Source organism: Taudactylus pleione, unplaced genomic scaffold (genome assembly GCF_031769625.1).
Source record: "Taudactylus pleione unplaced genomic scaffold, aTauple2 ptg000518l, whole genome shotgun sequence".
NCBI lineage: Eukaryota > Metazoa > Chordata > Amphibia > Anura > Myobatrachidae > Taudactylus > Taudactylus pleione.
Genome location: NW_028284920.1, coordinates 1,496,743 through 1,517,176, shown reverse-complemented (window position 1 = coordinate 1,517,176; position 20,434 = coordinate 1,496,743). Strand labels below are relative to the sequence as shown.

Sequence of the window (20,434 nt, the reverse complement as noted above, 5' to 3'; positions counted from 1 at the left end):
GAGATCTGTAAAATGTGCACTGTTGAAGTTCCCTGAGGACTGTTGGAAAACATTGCCCTAGTAGTTCCCTCCTTAACGGGCAATAAGTTATATCTTTGCCAGCGTAGAATTTACTTTTAAGAACTACGGTATTTCACCTAAATACTCCAATATGTGGTACATTGATTCTTTATTGTTTTTGATTTTTTTTTGGTCTTAGTGAACATATGTTCTAATATTTAGCAACTAACAGAAAAAAAATATTTTCCTTTTAAGCTAGGGGCATAGAACTGGTTCTCATTCATCTTACAGACCACTGGTAAATGTATGTGAGGGTAAGTCTCTTAGCTGTTTCTGACCTGTTGGAAACCCTACTGGCCTGTGAAGTTCTCCATGGTTATGAGGGAAACCAGTATCAATACTAACAATAAAGAGTTCACTCATTGCCATGACCAGCTACTATTAAGGCGGCACCTAAGGGCATACCATTACAAGCAATTATGCATGCTCATTGATGGTCCTTGTTGTTGACAAAAGTTGCTGCAGACTATCTGGTTTACAAAATATCGAGTCTCTCAGAGCAACCGCCAGGTATGTAGTAGACATCCCACCAGCTGTTCCTAGGTGGCAAACCTCTCGATGAGCAAAATACAAGTTTTCTGGAATTCATAACCAGCAAATTTGCTTTGATCTAGGGTTGTTACCTAGAAAGAACTCCCATCCTAGCCACCCTACAAGTATTGCTTGGCTGTGTTGTTTCCTCTGCAGATAAACCAGGATCACTGGTGTCACAAGGCAGGTGCAGGGGGTGCGGGCCGCACCGGGTGACACCATCCAAAGGGGTGACACCAAAATAGCAGAGCTGCTCTGCTATTTTGGTGTCACCCCCTCGGATGGTGTCACCGAGCAGCCAGCCACACTGCAGTGAGAGGCAGGGGCTGTTGGCTGTCCAGCAGTTGCTGAAGTGCTGACCCGGGATTAGTCAACAGAGCAGCGCAGCAGCTACTGGGCAGCCTAGCCTCTCCCCAGCCCATTGAATAGTGAGGATGGGGGGGGAGCATGACATGTGGCCACGCCCCCAAGAGTGCACCCACAAGTGGGCATGGCTTCGCAGGACAAAGCCACGCCCCCTTCCAGCGCGCATGAACATGGATCCTGGGACCGACCGCCGCACCGGGTACAAGTAAGGTAAGTGACGCCACTGACCAGGATAACAATACTATTGTGTGACATCCCACTAAAGGATCATATACATTTATATAGATGGAGGTATCACACTCAGGCTGTGAAGGAACTCATGTGGCTCCCCTGTGTATATACTGCCTCTGTTTTGGGCGAACTGTTGTGTGTGGGCTGCCTGACACTGCATCTGAGGGAGCCATTGACAGTTGGGCAGAGAAATAATTTAAGCCTGCTTGTGCTGCAAGGGGGAAAGATCCTGGCACCTAGCCATAGGCTATATATAGCAGCTCTTTCTGACCCACAGGGAAGTTCTCAGTTGACCGCTGAGGAGAGCTGGATGCGCTGCTGAAGGGACGTCCAGCGGTAGCTGTGTGTGAAAGCCGTATCCCAGCAGGCAGCAGTTCTGTGGGGTGGAATCAGAGGCAGTGCCCTTAATGAGAGGAGGCGGTTCAGAGACGCACCTGTCACTGAAGAGACAGCCCCAGGATTTCTTCTCTGGAGTGGGACAGCCATCAAGATGGGCCTGGGGAGGCAGCTGTCAGTTCCCAGCTAATGTGAGGCAACAGAGGAAGAGAGACCTGATCGCAGCCCCTGAGGTGAACGGCGCCTCTGTTCTTGCTGTCCTACCACGATCAGAGCTCTCAGCTCAGATCGGGCGACAGCTCATACAGCCGGCAGCAGCAGGAGCGGGGAGAAGAGACAGTGAGGGCAGTAGACAGTAATAAAAATAGCCACCGGAGGAGGGCTGCTGGGCATGCCTAGCCACAGTAGCTCCTCCTCCCATGGGCCTTTGCAGAGTCCAGCAGGCTGGGCCTGTCTGAAGGGAGACACAAAGGGGGGTGGGGGCACCAATGCTCTTGCTGGCACAGGGTGCCAAAATGTCTAGTTACAGCTTTGTGGATGAGGATTGCAATGGGTGAGGGTGATGGATGTTGCTGACTGCTGCTGTGATCTGTACTGCTGGTTGATGGGTGCTGTGCTGGGAGAAGGGTGCTGGGTCAGAGGCAGAATTAGCAATGGTGCTAGGGGCACCACCCAAAATCTTGCCTAGGGCATCAAACTGATTAGGGGGGGCTCTGCTACAGGGGAGCACCCAATGGGCCTCACCCCTCCTCTAATGTCAGGTTCAAGGCCATGCACTCGAATTATACATTGTAATTCTATTAGGGCTTAGTTACCTGGTAGAGCAGGAACATAGATGAACATGGGGGTTGGGTATGGGATGCAGGCACTCAGGATCAGAATCCCAACGAGTTCATCCCAGCAGGGTTAGGATACCAACACTTCTTGGTGTATTCACTACAGTTCATAGTAGATTATACTGCATGAACTATCAGTATTTACTGTCTATATTTATGAAGGGACCCAGACCATGCAATGTAGTATATCCATGTTATCTGCAAGCTATGTCCTCTCTAATGGTTTGCCATGCCAGGTGGCATCACTAGGGTGTTGCAGGGATGCAGGCAGCACTGGGTAATACCATCCAATGGGATGACATCAAAATAGCAAAGCTGTTCTTTTGGTGCCACCACCTTGGATGGTGTCACCGAGCAGTGGTGATGTATGACGCGCACAAGCGCACATCACCCACTTTGCCAAGAGAAAATGCCATGCATCAGGGGGCGTGGCTTTATTGGCACAAGAGAATGCCCCATTCATGAGTGCCATCAGCGTGCACAAAGGATCATAGGAGGGGTGACAGGGTGAGTGCAGCGCACTGGGTGTCACAAACCCCAGGGATGCCACTTTGGTGCATGGTCATCTACCATTGCAATCTCCCAGGTGGCAACAGTCTGACACGGCTGGTGAGGCCTCAGACCAGTGCCTAATTAGACAAAATGATGTCTCCTTAGGCCTTGAGCAACAAGGGTGAAGAGTCTTAGAACAGCTGTCAGTTTTTCACAAAATTATAATCTTCAGAGTTCCAGTGTATTATCCACTAGATGATTAAAGTGAGCGCTTGAACGATTACGACATAGTAATCGTTCAATCGCTCATTAATCGTTCAGTAATCGTGCAATGTAATGTTGAAAACGACCAGCGATGCACGCTTCCGCTGGTCGTTTTCGACATCAATCATCGCCTGAACATGCTGTTCAATCTGCCGATAACGACAGTTTGGGCATGTTTGGGGATGAGGGAGGGTGCCTGCACTGAACGACATATCATTCAGTGTAGTAGGCACATTACAGGATGAGGAACGACTGTACGATTACAATGTTGTAATAGTACTGTCGTTCCTCTATCGGCAAGCCTATACGTACCTTTATTGTTTTCAGTCATACAGGGGTATTCAATATGGGAGCGAAAACTCAGTTTTTGCGTTAATATCGCACCTATGACGTCATTATCGCAGGTTTCACTTTTACACCGTATTCAATTTCAAAGACTTTTCGCAGGTTCGAAAAGTCTTTGATAAAAAACGGGATAACTTTTCACCATTGAATAGGTGTCGAAAAAAAGTGCAGAATTGGGGTTTAGGGGTGCAGGCTTAAAAAAAATAGCCTGCACCCCTGGGAATGACATTTAAAAAAGAACTGTGTCAAAAAAAGTTTAAAAAAAATAGGGACACCCCAAAAAATTAATTTAAAAATTGAGGTGAAAAAAAAAAAATTGGGAAAAATTGTTTAACAATAGGGAAATAGGTTCAGGGCTATTCTGCAAGTATGCGGCAGGTGTTTTCTAGAATAGATTTATAGTGGCAGGTGCACAATTGCAGAATTTTTAAAAACTTACTTTAGGGACATCAAAATATGCTAGTACCCATTTTCATGTACCCCAAATTTGATGGGAACACTTAAAAAAACGAAAAAAAGTACTCTTCTGCAACACTTCTTCAATGTCGGGAAAAAACACCTGCTGCGGCTATTTAAAGTCCCGACTTTCATTTACATTCTAAAACGGGGGTACCCATAGTGATCCCCCATGTTTTTACAACTTTAGGGGGGTCCTACAATTTTTTTAAGGAAAATTTCGTAACTTTATGCAAATCCCACTTCACAGGCTCCCGTTTTCATTAGTTTCATATTGAATACGGGGATAAGCGGGCGCGCGCCCGATACTTGATCCCAGGTAAAGGCTCCGATATGAAACGTAAACTTTGACAGCGAAGTTTACGTTTCATATTGAATTCCCCTCATAGTGTTTGCTGGTCTTTTACACCCATATTATTGTTTTTTTTTTCCTCCTTGCCAATTCTGTCATGTGCCTTGTATCTTTTTGTTGCATTACAATGACCAAGACACTTTGTAGCAAGTGTTTTCTTCCTTGTTTTTACTTCCTACCTTCTCTTGTCTAGGGCTGGATTGCTATCACTAATGCTGGCCATACACGCTACAATTATCGGGGCGATCCACCTGATATCGGCGGATCGCCCCGATAATTGTAGCGTGTGTGCGGGTGACCGAGGGTTAAATATTGCTCGGTCGGGCATGCAGGATTGTCCAGCATGCCCGTCCGATGCGATATTTACCCGGTAACTGTCGGCCGCATCGGGCAGTGTATGCCCAGCGCAGCCGACAGACAGACATTTCCTGTGTTCCTTCCTACGGAAGGAACAGGGAAATGTCTCCTCCCCCGGGGGCGGAGCGCAGATGTCGGGCTATACACTGTGAGATTTCTCTCACAGTGTATGCCGCGGACATCTGCGGCTGGCAGCCGGCCAGATAAAATGTCTGTCGGTCTGACAGACATTTTATCTGGCTGTGTATGCCCAGCATTAGCTTCCAAAATGTCTATCTGCAGGCTGCTTGCACAAGATAGTAAGGTACATACTGTATCTTATTAGGCACTGGGTTTACTGCGCAGGGAACAGCTCTGGGTTCCATGTCCGGAGATGTTTCCAATTGTAAAGTGCAATGGAATTTGCTGCTCTATATAAGAAACTGTTAATAAATACATAAAAAATAAAAATATTTAATTATTCTGCATTTTCCCTGCATGGTAACCCATAGATTCCACAGAAAAATATTGAATCTATGGGTTACCCGCACTTTAAATCCAAGAGGGTGCATTTTAACGCAGATTTTTCTTTGCAGTCCCAGAGGCAAAACAGGACACCTAACCAAATTGAGCTATAGGTCCTGGCGATGCACTGTTAGGCCCGTCTGCAAACTTTTATTATCATTATCAATAAAAAAATATATATTTTTTATAAAATAATCTGCAGTTTAATTTTTAAAAAAGTTTTCTGTTATACGCCTTTAATAATCTACGGTAGCAAATAACAAATGGACAACAAAAACAAACTTAAACTTAGCAAAATTGCAGGAAGTAACTGAAATACGGAACTGGTTGTCTCACTTGATTTATTGTTTCCTCAGCAAAACTCATCATGAGCCTTATTACTTGGCGCCAGCTCACAGGCTAGTTAAACAAAATAAAATTAAAATTAAGATAACAAGGGTTAGACCTAAAGCGGCCTGACAAAGCATTTATAGCAAAGGCAGGTATGACCAATTATATCATAATAAAAAAAAACAACAACAACAAAACCTTTCCACTGTTTTGCAGGAGGGACTACAGACATAAGTAAAGGCCTCCAACATCAGAGATTGATTGCAACAATCGTGCCATTTGCAATCGATTGTGTATAAAAATCTTTCCCTTTTTCAATCGATTGTGGCAATTCTGCAATCGATTGAAAAAGGGAAAGATTTTTATACACAATCGATTGCAAATTGCACGATTGCTGCAATCAATTGCTGATGTATGGGGGCCTTAAGTCCAAGATGGCAATGTGTATAACTGACAGGGCAAACTGCCCATGCTACAGTAATTCGTGATGAAAAAAAGCATCCCTGTCTGGGTGCTGAATATTTCCCATGTATACCCAAGAGAAGAGAAGAGAGGAGAGAACACTATAGCAGAATACAATCTGCTTTCCTCTCTCTCTCTCTCTCTCTCTCTCTCTCTCTCTGTGCAGTGTCTGGTGTGCTCTGTGTGGTTACTGAGTGTTGCAGCAGCAGCAGGGCTAGTCCCAATGGTTAGAGACAGTACCGACTGAGCATGTGCAGAGCAGCTCTAGGTATGTGCATGTCGAGCTTGCTGAGAGGCTTGTCTTTGCAATGCCATGTTTGTGTGTGTGTACCACCACCACCAGCAGCAACTGGACAGGATTCCGTGAGCCTGCTCGCCCCTCTCTGTAATCTGATGTTTTCTTGTTTCTGTTTCAGTCTCCAGGATAATTCCTTCAGCAGCACAGCTGTAACAGAGTAAGTGAATGCTTTAAATCCACCCTGATGTGATTAGTAAACATCCATGTATCCTGTGCTGACTGTTAGATCCTATGTTCCTAGTACACTCCCTGCTGTAATATACAGATGCCTGTCTGAGACTGTACCTAGCTAGATTGTAAAAATGTGCATTGTCTTCTTAACCTTAATGTGTATATCATTCAGCCATAGCCAGCAGCTCCAGAGGTGCTGTGCATTCCGAATAAAGACACACCGGGTGATATTCTAGTGTGCACTCACTGTGATGATCATCCGAGCATCACAGACATTTCTCCTGCTAATCACAGACACATTGGGTGCTTGCAAACCCTCTGTTGGTTGCTACCATACACTGCTCCCTTATAGAAGCATGTATAAGGCAGGTAGGCAGTTGTATTAATGTGTATGGGGAAGCTGCTGGTGTAAGTGGGTTAAATGCTGCAGAGGAACAAAACTTTGATGGATTCAAACTATCGGTTTCCCCCACCCACGCACACTGGGTTTAGATGTGACAAAGCAAAAACAAAATGACAGACGATTTCTTCTGGGAGAGCTCAGTGATGTGAGAACATGATGAGTGAGACCGGCAAGCTCATATGTGTCATCTATTCTGCATTTCACAAGTGTAATTCTTTGCTATTTTATGCATGTTGTTCTCAATACAGACATTGTATGTGCTAAACATAAGCACATGCACATAACATTAATAGAAATGTATCTCGCTGCACAGTTGGGGGGAGTCTCTGTTCCCTGATTGTAATGTCTAATATTCAGATTGGATGGTGGAATACACAATACAAACCCCTGATAAATAATGGGTGACACTACATCAAATAAAATATTAAATCATTTTAAGGAATAAATGACACAATATAACCATATTCAAGGCAAGCCCCCCCCCCCCCCCCAAACCCCCCCTTGTCCATTATATTGCTGATCTGACACTGTTCGCACTTACTTGTGTTCCTAATGGTCCAGGTGTACATGGCATTCCACTGGAATGGTCAGTGTAGCCTTGACATGCATTAGCTTCCTTATAACTAAAGTGAGAAAAGGCCAAGTCTGGTTTTCATATATTATAGTCAATGTACAAGAGAGGTAATATGGAGACTGTCCCAAAATAGGGGCTACAAACTGCAATAAATAAGAAATAAAATTGGACCATTTATTATAGTTTAATCCCCTTCCATCATAAACTTAATTACTTCTCTTCCATCTAACCACAAACATCTCCACCTCCCACCGTTGTGTAATAGAAAGTTCCGCTCACTAAGCGCTGACGCGTTTCTTGAGCTGGTCAGTCAAGTTGCAGCTTCATTTTCCTGTCCCCTTCTTTACTTTTACAGGCTTCTGTAAGTTAAACATAAATGTTAAATATTACATAACTATGTTCCAGCCATCATGGTCGGTACCCTGACATCTACGCATCTTTGTGGGATGCCATAGGAAATTAGAATGACCGTTTCGGAGGCACTTCGCAACCATTGTGCACAGTTGGAATGCTTTCTTTGCCTTGTGCCTCACTAGTTGTTATTGTATTAAAAGAATGCATTGGTTTATATACCCTTATCTATTGGAAATGTAATTTTGTTATTTGTTTGTCCTCACAAATGAAACAAGTATTGATTTGAAAGGATAAGTAATGTCCTTTCGCAGATGCTGATTCTACCTAATGTCATGCCTGGAATATGCTATACTTTTGATGTCAATGGATTTTATATCAAATGTGGTGTTTGCATTGTAGTATTGTGTGAATGACGGACTTTTAAACAATTACTCCTCGCATATTCTTCGGAGTTTATGATTGTTATTTAGTGTTTAACTCATCAAAACAAGTTAAAAATAACGTTAAGTCCACTAAAGTTCCCCAGTCTGTGATGGCATAGACCTTTTTAAATGCGGCTTAACACTCCATCTATTTGTAACCGACCAACTCTCTTGTCAATCTCATTCAAAAGCCAAAGAGCTCAGTGAAGAGGAGTTGACAGCCGGAGAGATCTACCTTTGATTTCAAAGTTGAAAACATGTTCTTGATATTGGAGTTGATAAATTACTTAAATAATTTAAAAGGTCTCTTAGTTTAATAAGTGGGTAACCTGTTCATATGGTTTTATTTCATAGTTAATAAAGTTAATATTTGTGATGTGCATGTGACTGCTTTTTAGGATGTGTTCAGATATATTCCCATGATATGATTGGTGTAGGTTGTTGCTATGGGGAGCTGTTGGAAGCCGACGGACTAAATCCCAACCGCCGACTTCCCGACTGTCTAATCCCGGCAAGGCACTAATGTCAGACGTCGAAATCCCGACGCCTGTCATTAGACCTACGCCGGGAGCCTGATGCCCGGCATCCTGATCGAAGGTAAGCCGGGCGTGGACAGCCGCGGGGGGATGGGAGGGTTAGGTTAGGGGCTCCCGGGGGGATTTAGGGTTAGGCCCCCCCCATCGGGAGAGTTAGGTTTAGGCTAGGGGAAGGGAGGGTTAGGGATAGGCACCCCCGGGGGGAGGTTAGGGTTAGGCACCCCCCCAGGAGACTTAGGGTTATGCTGCGGGGAAGGGGAGATAAGGTTTAGGCACTTAGAAGGGGGGTCAGGGTTAGACACTTGGGGGGAGGTTAGGAACCACTAAGGGAGGGTTAGGGTTAGGAGGGGGGGGTTAGGTTAGCTATACTTACCTTAATGGATGATTGTGATTTTCACCCTTGCCGCGCTGCCGGCGGTATTACATACTGATTCCGTTGCTATATAGGGTAAAGGATACTAATGTGACTTATTCCGTTTCGAGGATATGTTCACAGTTTGCTGTTTACCCAGGGTCAGTGTCAGATTAGGGCAGAAGTTCCCAAACGCGGTCCTCAAGGCTCCCCAACAGTTCAGGTTATGTTTTAGAGATATCCATGGTTGAGCACAGGTGTTTAAATCAAATTGACTGAGGTACCTGTGGTCAAGCATGGATAACCTGGACTGATACTGTGCCTTGAGGACCGAGTTTGGGAACCTCTGGATTAGGGTATTATAGGCTGACCAGTAAATCCAGAAGAATTATTATTGTATAGCCAATGTTAGTATTTTGCTACAGATTAAAATGAATATTTAGGATCTTAAATCCCTTAAGATGAGTACACACTGGAGTGACATCGGAAAACAAATGCCTGTGAACAGTGATTGTGCGTCCACACTGGACATCTTTAATGAACGACGGAAGGATCACGTTACTCCATATCGCTAGGTTTGATGTGCAGCACATCAAACGTGGCGACCGTTACTAGCGACGGGGGGAGCGCGCAATCATGCGTACACACTGAGCGATGTAGGCAATATGTCGTTGCGAAACGGCATATCGCCCCGACATCGCTCCCGTGTGTACCCGTCTTTACTTTCAGATACAACTAGCTGACGTGGTAATACTTGAAAAGTCCCTAAGCAACAGTTACATTTTTACTGTGTAGACCAGGGATGGGGAACCTCAGGCCCGGGGTCCGTATAAGACCCGAGGAATCATTTAGTCTGGCCCTCTGAGCTTTTTTCTGCTAGCCTCATCTGGCCAGCAGGGTGCCTAGAACGGCACCCTGCAGCTAGAATCTATGCAGTAGTGCCGCCTGGAGCGTCCTTAGGACGCTTCAGACGGTCACACCACTGCCCTTACAGCTCCCAGAGCATCCTCACGATGCTCCAGACATTGCTGTAATCACTGGCAATTGTGGCCCTGCCCCCACGTGACGTCACACGGAGGGGCGTGGCCTCCACCAGGCCCGCAAATAATGTTATATATATCAAAATGGCTCTCGGCAGAAGAAAGGTAAAAGGTACTCCACCCCTGGTGTAGACAATGTTCTATGACAGGATAGAATGCAGTGAGGTCACGTGGGTGTGTCAACTGAAGTGCACTAAGTATATCAACTATTTTTTTTTCACCTGTTTAAAATTTGAAGCTGTTGAGGTGACCTTTTAAATATCCATCAGGTCTCGGCCTTCTGCCAATCTCAGCGTATTTGCCTCCTAAGCTTATTCTATGCTGAGAGTGCCTGCACTTATCACTCTTTTGGCCCATTTATCAATAACAGCTCTCAAGATCTCTGCTGTTCACTGACCTGTACTTTGAACATTGTATCTTCACAAATGCCCCTCTTATGTAATGAATGATCTCGGGGACAGATGAGAGATGAGTACGTGGTATGGCACAAGCGACTGGCAGTTTGAAGACTTATTCCAATGCTTGTCGAGTGTCGCTGATCTGTCAAGTGTCTAATTAACAGCAGTCAGGTACATTATTTTCTGGATTAGATTTTAATCCGTGCACACTTCAGTTGTGATATGATGTGCATAAAATCCAACAAGTCAACAGGGTATTGACTGACAGTGTTGTTAATGTAAGCTCAGGACAAAGTGCATTTTAAGTTGTAATATGATTCATTAGGGAGCAGTGATCACTCCAAAGGCTGCATCGTGAATGGGAGTATTGTCCGTTTACAGAGACCTCTCCCATCTATCCGTAATGTATTGGTTTTATTCAGTTGTCATTTATTTGTATTGCTCTGAATATCACACTCCAGCGCAATGTACAGAGATAGGCAAGTCACCCAGGTAAATTGTGGCATCCAGAATGGAACACTGCCGGACATTATTAGAATGAGAAGGCTCTTTGGGGAGGGGAGGCACTGTAACGTTCCTGGTCACTGACTGTTTTGAGGGGGTATACCAGATTGGTAGCTTATAGTTTTTATGTAGGAGTAAGGGTGAGGGCACTTGCTTTACAGTTAAATAAAATCAACACATCACATTACACTCTAGTATGGAACTACCTGCTCCTATGGTAATAATAGAACAAGACAAAAGAATGGGGAACAATTTTATTGCCGATATTCTCAAGGATGGTATGTGGGTTAATGAGTATAGTACATATAAATTCAGCCTTTAATCTGGCTTTACTATTATTGTCACATTTTGTAAAACTGTACACTTAAATAAGTATTGCAAAATGGGATGCATGTCTGACACTATATACTGTTTATGTTCCCTCCGCTAAACCTGTGCAGTTTGTTCCATTTTCCTGTTCTTTTTTATTTCAGCTGCAAATGAAAGTGAAAGTTCAAGTGAAAATAAAAAATACCAATATGTGGTGATCCTCATATAGCCATGAATGTGTGTTTCACCCATTGACATGTCAGGGATTCCATGATAGAACACTTAGGGGTCTATTTACTAAGCAGTGTTAGGAGACAGAGTGAAAAGTGATAAGGTACCAGCCAATCAGCTCCCAACTGTCATTTTTCAAACACAGCCTGTGAGATGACAGTTGGGAGCTGATTGGCTGGCATCTTATCACTTTTCACTCTATCTCCTAACACTGCTTAGTAAATAGACCCCTTATTATTGATAATAAATAATATGGATAATGTGAGATACTAATATATGCATGTTACAGTAATTTCTCACATACAAGTTCTCCTTACTGTAGGGGCCACTGGTATTAAAGAACTAGATTAAGTTTAATTTAGCATACATGACTGGTGCATTAGCATGTTCTGAGAGGACAAATGGCAAAATATGTAATAAGTATGTTACTACAGGTTGTACTGTCCAAGAAATAGTGGGTGATTTCCCAGACTCTGAGCCAATCTGATGAGTGGTGGATGCATTGTGATGCTATTTACATCATCACTTCCCTCCCACAATGGAGGAAACATTGGGGAGAACAGTAGTTAATGACTGCATGTGTTGAAGAGCAATGACCATTTTCTTGTAGTCCAAAATGTATTTTACAAGAAAATGGCTGCTGGTCCAATGCATGTGCGGCGGAATCACTCTGCCCATGAAATAAGCATTTCTGGGCACCAACTGGGTGAACACACGGGAAAATTCTGTCTTTTGGGAGTATCATGAGACTATCATGCGTGTGTAACCAGACTCCCGTGCTTGTTTGAAACCTGATGACTAATAATTGACGTCTGTTTGTGATCTTTGCACTAATGACGACGGTTGCGGCTGTGGACGGCTTTATTACCGTCTTCTTGCTGGGCGATCACACACATGAAGACGGTAATAAATATGGCAGCTGCTGATTTGCACACCTATAGTTGCTTTGAATCTGACTCAGGATCTAACCCAGAGTATTCAGCTGGAGATCTGTATTGCAGACAGGATATTCCCTATTTTATAAAGAGATTATCCCGTATACAGTACAGCCAATATCCACTTAAGGATGGAGGGCACTCACCAATGTTATATGATAATAAAGGTGTTTATTCAGCAGCAAAGGTCATACCGGAATCTAGGATCAACGTTTTGATTCAAGCGAATCTTCATCAGGCAGGCAATCCAGTTACTACTGTATCACATCATGCACAATCTTACTGGCCAGGTTATCCAGAGGAAACACTGTGGTATCAGTGATGTGCGGTGAGGTGAGGCAGAGCCTCTCCTGTCATACTTAGGTATACCCCAGGGTTTTGACTATAAAAGTTTGAAGAAAAATGGAGAGAAAATATTATAAATATCTTCTTTGTATTATTCTAAATAATTTTTATGGTCTAAACTCTGGAGTAAAAAGTGTATGGCAGGTGAGGCACTGCTTCCCCTGTCTACCTTTTTCGCACATCCCTGATCAAAACACACCAAGTTCCAGAACTGTATACTGCTGAACCTTTGTATAATGCCCATATGAACCCTCGGGTTCATGTCTGTATCTGTAAATCCGGCTCTGATACTAGCCAGTGCCTCCCCAGCCATTTACCTCATCACACATTTCTCATATATATATATATATATATATATATATATATATATATATATATATATAATCTATATATAGATATATATATATATTGAGGTGGACACACCACAGATTTTACTGCATATACCCATAAGTGGGGCTAGGCATGACACCCAGCACCTACCTTGCATAGTCACCCCTAAAATATTATTTCTAATTAGGCAAGTGTGCTACAGCGACTTTTAGACCCTTGCACTGTGAGACAGAACTGGATGACGGGAGAAAACAGAAATATATTTTTATTTGCGCTGTAGGTAATCTCACTGCAGAAAACACAGTTGCTTTTATTTAATTACGCCTATAAGAACCTGGCAAAAGCACTGTAAGAAAATTGCAGTTTTCAGTCAAACCGTCATTGGTTCAGTTCTCTAGCAGAGTATTTTAAGTGAGAATGGTTATCTGTGCTCCCTTGCTCCTCCCCTCTTATGTCGCATTCCATTTAACCGAGTTCCTAGACTGTTACCATAGCAACTAAAGTCTGAATTAAACTTACTGTATACCAAGAGCAGGCTGACATATACTTCCCTCTCCCTTTCCCCTGCAGCAGGGAATTTAGGCGCTCTACATGCTGTTGCTTCCAGTTTATTTTTGGGGTTAGATGAACGTCATCAACATTGGGTTTTATTAGTGCTTAGATGTCAGAACACGTTTATATTTGATACCTGTAACCAATCTGACCTGATTATAATAAAAAGTAGCAAGAAAAAAAAAAATAGTGAATGCAAACAATATACATTCATACAAACCACAAACAGTTGAAGAAATTGTCTTTTGTGATGTCATATGTCTATTTTACAGGAAATACATGGATTTGCAGGCAAAGATGGCGACATCTGCAGGGGTGCATTAGCCGATAGGAGCAAAGGGGGCTTCCCATGCAGTGGGCACCTTCTTTTACACCCACCTGCAATAATCTGACTGTCGGGACTGGTTTTATTACATGCATCATTATTGTGTGTTGGACACTTTTTATTACATTTCTTAAATACATAACGATATGCATCCATACGCACTGTAGGCTGAACCTGATGACACAGACACTTAGTCTATCCCCTCCCCCCTGCACAATGTGTATCGCTTAGCATGACAATACGATTTTCGGATTGCGTAATACAGCTCCCACACTTGCCCCTTGGATCTTCCCTTCGGGATCTCTTGGTGGTGAGGTCCAAAGTGAAGATGAGTACCTGTATGTGTAAACAGTAGAAACATAGATGTTTGTGCTTCATTGGCATTAATGTACAAATAATGATTGACAATAGGCAGGAAAAGCAACAAACACTTACATAGGACTTCCTGTGCTATGAGCTACCGATAATGAAAAATAAAAACAGCATGGTCCAGCATCTAGCTGCAGGTAGCCCATTGGGCCCTGGTAGCTGAGAAACTTCCAATTAAACAGGAAGGGGTACACATACAGAATCATTGTGGGGATTGTTCAGTAGTGAGCACATATTTTTTAAATTAAATTTTTTTTAAAGCAGTGAGCAGATTGTTTAAAAGTATGTGTAGCGCAATTTTTGATTAACGTTTTATGCACTGCACTCATCCTAGTAATTACATCACACGGTTTCCCACATCGTCAGCAAATAATACTCAGACTGTGGTATGTACATTAACTAGCAGAGACATCGGAAGATTATAGTGTTAATATGGTGAAGATAGTTTATAGTGTTAATATAGTGAAGACCTCATTAAATTACAGTTTTTCACTCACTACTGGGTCACGGATATTAGAGTGAACATTGAAGCAGAGTGGAAAGTATTAGCTATTATGTCAGCAAGTAGAAATAAGTTCATTTGGCATATTTGAAATACCTGCTTATATAAGGGAAATACATTTTTGTTTCTAACGCATACTGGAGCTCATTCAGACCTGCTCGCAAGTTGCGGTCACTCGCTTGCAAAAAGGGGCCGGATATTTAAATGAAGTGCTCGCACTGCGTCGCATAAGGACGCCCACTATGTTTTAGCAAGCTATGGCAAAGTACGCGTGCAAGTGTCTAAAGATGCCTCCTTGCCACTCGCAACACACGTCATCTCCCGGAAATGTAGGATTAATCGGGACCATCGTGAGCCATCGGAGCTGCTCGCAGCCCTTGGGGTTGCCTTAACCCGCCGCAAGCACTGCGATCAGTACGGGCTGAAATACATGCAGGTGACGTGTACAATGACGCTACTTTGCTAATTATGCACGCCCTTTTAAATGGCGTTTTGGCGGCCTGACACACCTGCGTTTGCACATCCACTCCCCCGTTACAAGCACCTTCCCCTGTTACCACCCACAAACGGCAATATCTGTCACTCAAAGCAGCGACCTGATAGTGGTTTACGAACAACCAAAATCAGATCGCAACGAATGGCTTGCGCACGCGCACTGTGAATTATACGCATGCGCAGATGGACGAAAATTGCTCAGAGCGAGCGGGTCTGAATCAGGTCCACTGTCAGACTGTCCTTGGCAGGGGCAATCCATCTGTGGAACACAAGTCCTCCTGTTTATTTTTCCACCAGTGTGTCCCTCTTCTGCGTCTGATGATCTGTTCAGATAAATTCCTCATTTGGCTCATAAATTTATAACTCCACTCCCTGTATATAATTTCATGTATTACGCTTTGTCACTAATGCACCATTTCCCACGCTGGAGCACTTATGCTGTGCCTGATGGACCTTGGCTAAGTGCTCTGTGGTATCTGCGGTACACGTGCTAAGGCATTATGAACTATGCATGCTTTTCTGGTCTTCTCATATGAGTGAGGATGGATGTATGAGATTGCTGGGACAGTAATTATTCCACCTATTTTCCTTTGCAGAGAGCCATAAAACATGCACTGTTGGTGGAGCCGGAGCACAGTTTTGAAAGCTATTATTGTAGATGACATTGGGTCAGTTTAGTGTAAGGTTTCATTATAACCTTATGTGATCTGTAGTTGCGCAGATTTTCGCCCATTACGGTTTGGAAGTCTTGCTCGTTATTTCCCTGAACCTTTATGGGTTGCGACCTAGAACAAGCGAGATTGAGTAAGGAAGGTGATTTACTGGAAAGTTGTCTAATTGACATAAATAACTATTTCTTGAATACCTATGTACACAGGTCATTTTATTACTTTCTAGCCATAGCGATTCTCATATTAGCACATGTGCAGTTAGTTCAGTACAGCATTGCTAAATCAGACATTTAAACCATGACACATCAACTGTATATGTTGCTTTGCAATTTGTTCTGATGTGTACTCTGTTATAAATACAAACATGCTGCAGGACTAATTGCCACATATCATGTAAACTTGTTTTTCAAATGCAACTGATTTAAATTGCTGAATGCCTGTCATTAGGAATTGGTATAAAATCCCGACAGTCGGGATCCTGGAGCTCAGAATCCCGAAAGGGTTAACATGCAGAAACTTGTTGGTCGGTATGCTAACCCTTACCCCTCTCCCTACCCTAACCCTCCCTCTTTGGTGCCTAACCCTAACCTCCACCCCTAGTGCCTGACCCTAACCTCCCCTCCCCCCTTAGTGCCTAACCCTCCCCCTAGTGCCTTACGCTAACCCTCCCCCCAGTCCCGTTACTTACCTTCGGCATCCTGGCAGTCGGGATGCCGACCAGCGTTGGTATTCTAGTGTCGGTAATGTAAGTGTCCTGTCATTACTATTATGCAGACATATACCTGACCTAACTCCAGTGCAGTATGTGTTACGTGCAGTATAGGGTTTAAATTTTCAAACCAGGGATTATAAACTAATCGTTAGCAGCACAGTTGGTGTAATGGTTAGCATTACTGCCTCACAGCACTGAGGTCTTGGGTTCTATTCCCACCATGGACCTAACTGTGTGGAGTTTGTATATTCTCCATGTGCTTTCGTGGTTTTTTTTCTGGGTACTCCGGTCTTCTCACACACTCCAAAAATATACTGGTAGGTAAACTGGCTTCTGACAAAAATTACCCCTAATATGTATGTGTGTGCGTGTACATGTGGTAGGGAGGAATGTAGTTTGGAAGCCGACAGTCTAAATTCCGACCGCCGGCTTCCAGACGTTCTAATCCCGGTGTGGTACTAATGACAGGCGTCTAAATCTAGACACCTGTCATTAACCGGACGCCGAAACACCGACGCCCGGCAACCCGATCGAAGTGATGTCGGGCGTGGATAGCCGCGCGGGGGGGGGGACGGTTAGGTTTAGGGCTCCTGGGGGAGGACTTAGGAATAGACACCCCCCCGGGAGGTTAGGGTTAGGCTAGGGGAAGGGAGGGTTAGGGTTAGGCACCCTCGGGGGAGGTTAGGGTTAGGCACCCCTAAGGGAGGGTTAGGGGAGGGGGAATTAGGTCAGCGATACTTACCTTAGGGACGATCCGGATTTTCACCCTTGCTGGGCTGCCGCTGTCTGGATTAAACCGCCGGACGTGCGTCCGCCGGTAATACTTACTACACCCGGTAGGGAATATAGATTGTAAGCTCCACTGGGGCAGAGACTGATCTGAATGGCCAAATATTCTCTGTAAAGCACTTTGAATATGTGTGCGCTATATAAATAACTGCTAATAAATAAGCTCCTTATCAGATTATATGTCTATTATCAAACTACAAATATATCTGCATTTCAACATTGTATATAGCAAGACTATTTTGTAGAAAAGGGAATGAGACAATTTGGGAAATTTGCATACAGTATGTCTTAATTATATGGGCACCACTTTGGTCAGCATTGTCATATATTCTAATCAGATCACACATCAGCTCGGCACAGACAGGAAGAGAGCGGGCAGTATGGCTGAGCTCCAAAACGAGAGATGGGAAATCAGCTTGTGAGAAGCTGAGCAGCTGATGTGTCGTCAGATTAGAATGAAAGTGTAATACGGACCAGAATGGTGCCCGTATAATTAACAAGTGCCAAGATTTGTAATTAGATCTACATGTATAGTTGTAGGGCGAAAAAGTATTCTAAACTACTTTACTCATAATGGCACTGATTCTGCAAGTACCAGCATACGGTTCTCCAAGTACCTTCCTGGGACCTGTAGTTCTCCAGCAAAAGACAATATTTTTACATCTATTTTTTAACACACACATTACACAAATCAACCCGGCACCCATCGGTCATGGGTGCTGGGGATAGCCCCAGCCTGGGGTGCCCTGGAGAGGGAGACCCCTTTATTGGGATCCCCGGCCTGGACTGACTAGCGGTCAGATGCAATGCTTTGGCCGGGGTACCCGGTGAAAGGGTTCCTCTGGCTGTGGCATTACACCCCCGCTAGAAAGAGTCCGGTGCTGGTTATGGAAAATACAGGGGACCTCCCCTGTATTTCCAAAATCAGGACCGGCTCACTGAGCCCAATACTGATTGTGCTAAATACAGGGGACCCATACATCTTTTGTCCACTTTATTTTCACAAGCAGGACTGGTTCTGAAAAGTCCGGGGCTGGTTGTGCTTTTAGGGGGGACCCCACGTCATTTTTTATTTATTTAACACTTTTAAAAGTTTTTATACAGATGCATTCACAGATCTCACTGATCTGTGCATGCATCTGTGTCATAGTACCGCAGAAATCAGAAATGTGGGCAGAAATCTTTAAGATGGTCGTCAGGTGTTTGGGACAGCAAACATATCGGTAACGATCTAACGGTTTTGGAAATCGTTAATGACGAACGATATATCGTTTGGTCATTAGTAATATTGGGCCTGATTCAGACCCGTTCGCTATATGCGTGCGCTCGCAAGCGACCTGATGTTCTGCGTACGCGCACGCTTCATTCTGCGCGTGCGCAAACTACTCACTGCGATCGCATGCTACTCGCTCGCCCTGCAAAGACAGCCCAGTGTAATGGGTGACAGGATAGGCCGTTTGTGGGTGGTAACAGGGGCAGGACACTAATAACGGGGGGTTGCAGATGCGAACACAAGCGTGCCTGAGTGTTTCAAAGCCGTTTTAGAGGCGTGCATAATTAACAGGCAGCATCATAGTACATGTCACTTACCTTTTTTTTTTACACTGATTTCCTCGCAATGCTTGCGGTAGGGTAAAGCTACCTCAAGCACTGCGTTCACATCCGATGGTGCTCGATGTACCAGTGTTTTAATACACTTCCTGGAGATGACTTGGTGTTGGTGGGCGGATCTGCCTTTTGCAATTGGGCGTACGCATTCACAAAGTGGCGGCTCGCTAAGACATGGTGGGCATGCTTATGCCTTGGCGAGCAATCGCTTCCAATGGCGTCACTTTGACAAATTTGCATACGCATCCAGCGAGCATACGCAGGTAGAGAGAGCGGGTCTGAATCAGGCCCATTGCACAGTGTGTATGCACTATATAGTTTGTTCAGGAATTCCAGGGAATTCAGGGGAAATCGTTAACGATATTGCATTGTTAGCAATTTGTTTAATGTGTACCCAGCTTAAGGGGCGGAGCACTGGTGTCATGGATAATGCTAGGAGAAAACAAGATTAACTTTACTTTTTAATACTGTAACACAGAGTTTAGAAATGAGGACTCCAGACAGGCAGATACTTTTAAAAGCAGTGATGTTTAATAGCAGCAAACACTGCACCTTAGCATATGTGAGCATAGGCCTGGATACACACAGACACATAACAGAAAATAAGCAAATAAACATAAAAGTAAATGTCCCAGCACTCCTTGTGCTTAACAGTCAGCAATTGCAATATCTGTGGACCTTCCAGGTCCTGGCACCCTAATGCTAACCACCACCCCTGGCCTGCCGCCTGGCCAGGTTGTCCAGCATCAGGAGCAAGGAGCATCAGGTGTGTGGGAGTTTTAAACCCTTCCTGTACTCCAGTGATTATTCCAGTTGGCTCTGTGTAAACGTGAAAACCTGGAATTCCTCACCTCCACTGCTAATGCAGAACGCACAGGTTTCACTCAGGCCTCCCCTGGAGGGAGCTGATTCAACCACAATGAGGGAAATTTAGATGAGAGGCAATCCCTCTCACCACAATTCTTTGTATGTATATATATATATATATATATATATATATGTATATATATATATATATATGTATATATGTATGCCTTGACTTTAGAGTGCAGATATCATATAGAACAGGGGTGGGCAATAAGCGGCCCTCCAGCTGTTGTTGAACTACACATCCCAGCATGCATTGCAACAGTTTTTGCATGGTCAAATAGCAAAACTGTGGCAGGGCATGCTGGCATGTGTAGTTCCACAACAGCTGGGAGGACACTTATTGCCCACCCTAATCTAGAACCTGCAGGACCCAGCATGCACTCATTCTTGTCCTGATTGGCTGCTTACTACATGATC

At 44.1% G+C, this 20,434-nt stretch overlaps 1 protein-coding gene across 2 annotated transcripts in view; it reads left to right on the top strand.

Annotated features, from left to right (window-relative positions):
- FAM13C (family with sequence similarity 13 member C) overlaps nucleotides 1-20,434 on the top strand; it is a 382,048-nt gene that overhangs the window by 232,021 nt on the left and 129,593 nt on the right. Inside the window, exon 1 of one of the 2 annotated variants that reach the window (XM_088450455.1) lies at nucleotides 6,199-6,377. The exons of the other annotated variant lie outside the window; for it this stretch is intronic. Within the exon in view, the coding sequence (XP_088306581.1) occupies nucleotides 6,199-6,377 (179 nt within the window). Of the gene's footprint in view, nucleotides 1-6,198; nucleotides 6,378-20,434 lie in introns of those variants that run through there. 2 annotated transcript variants of the gene reach the window in all.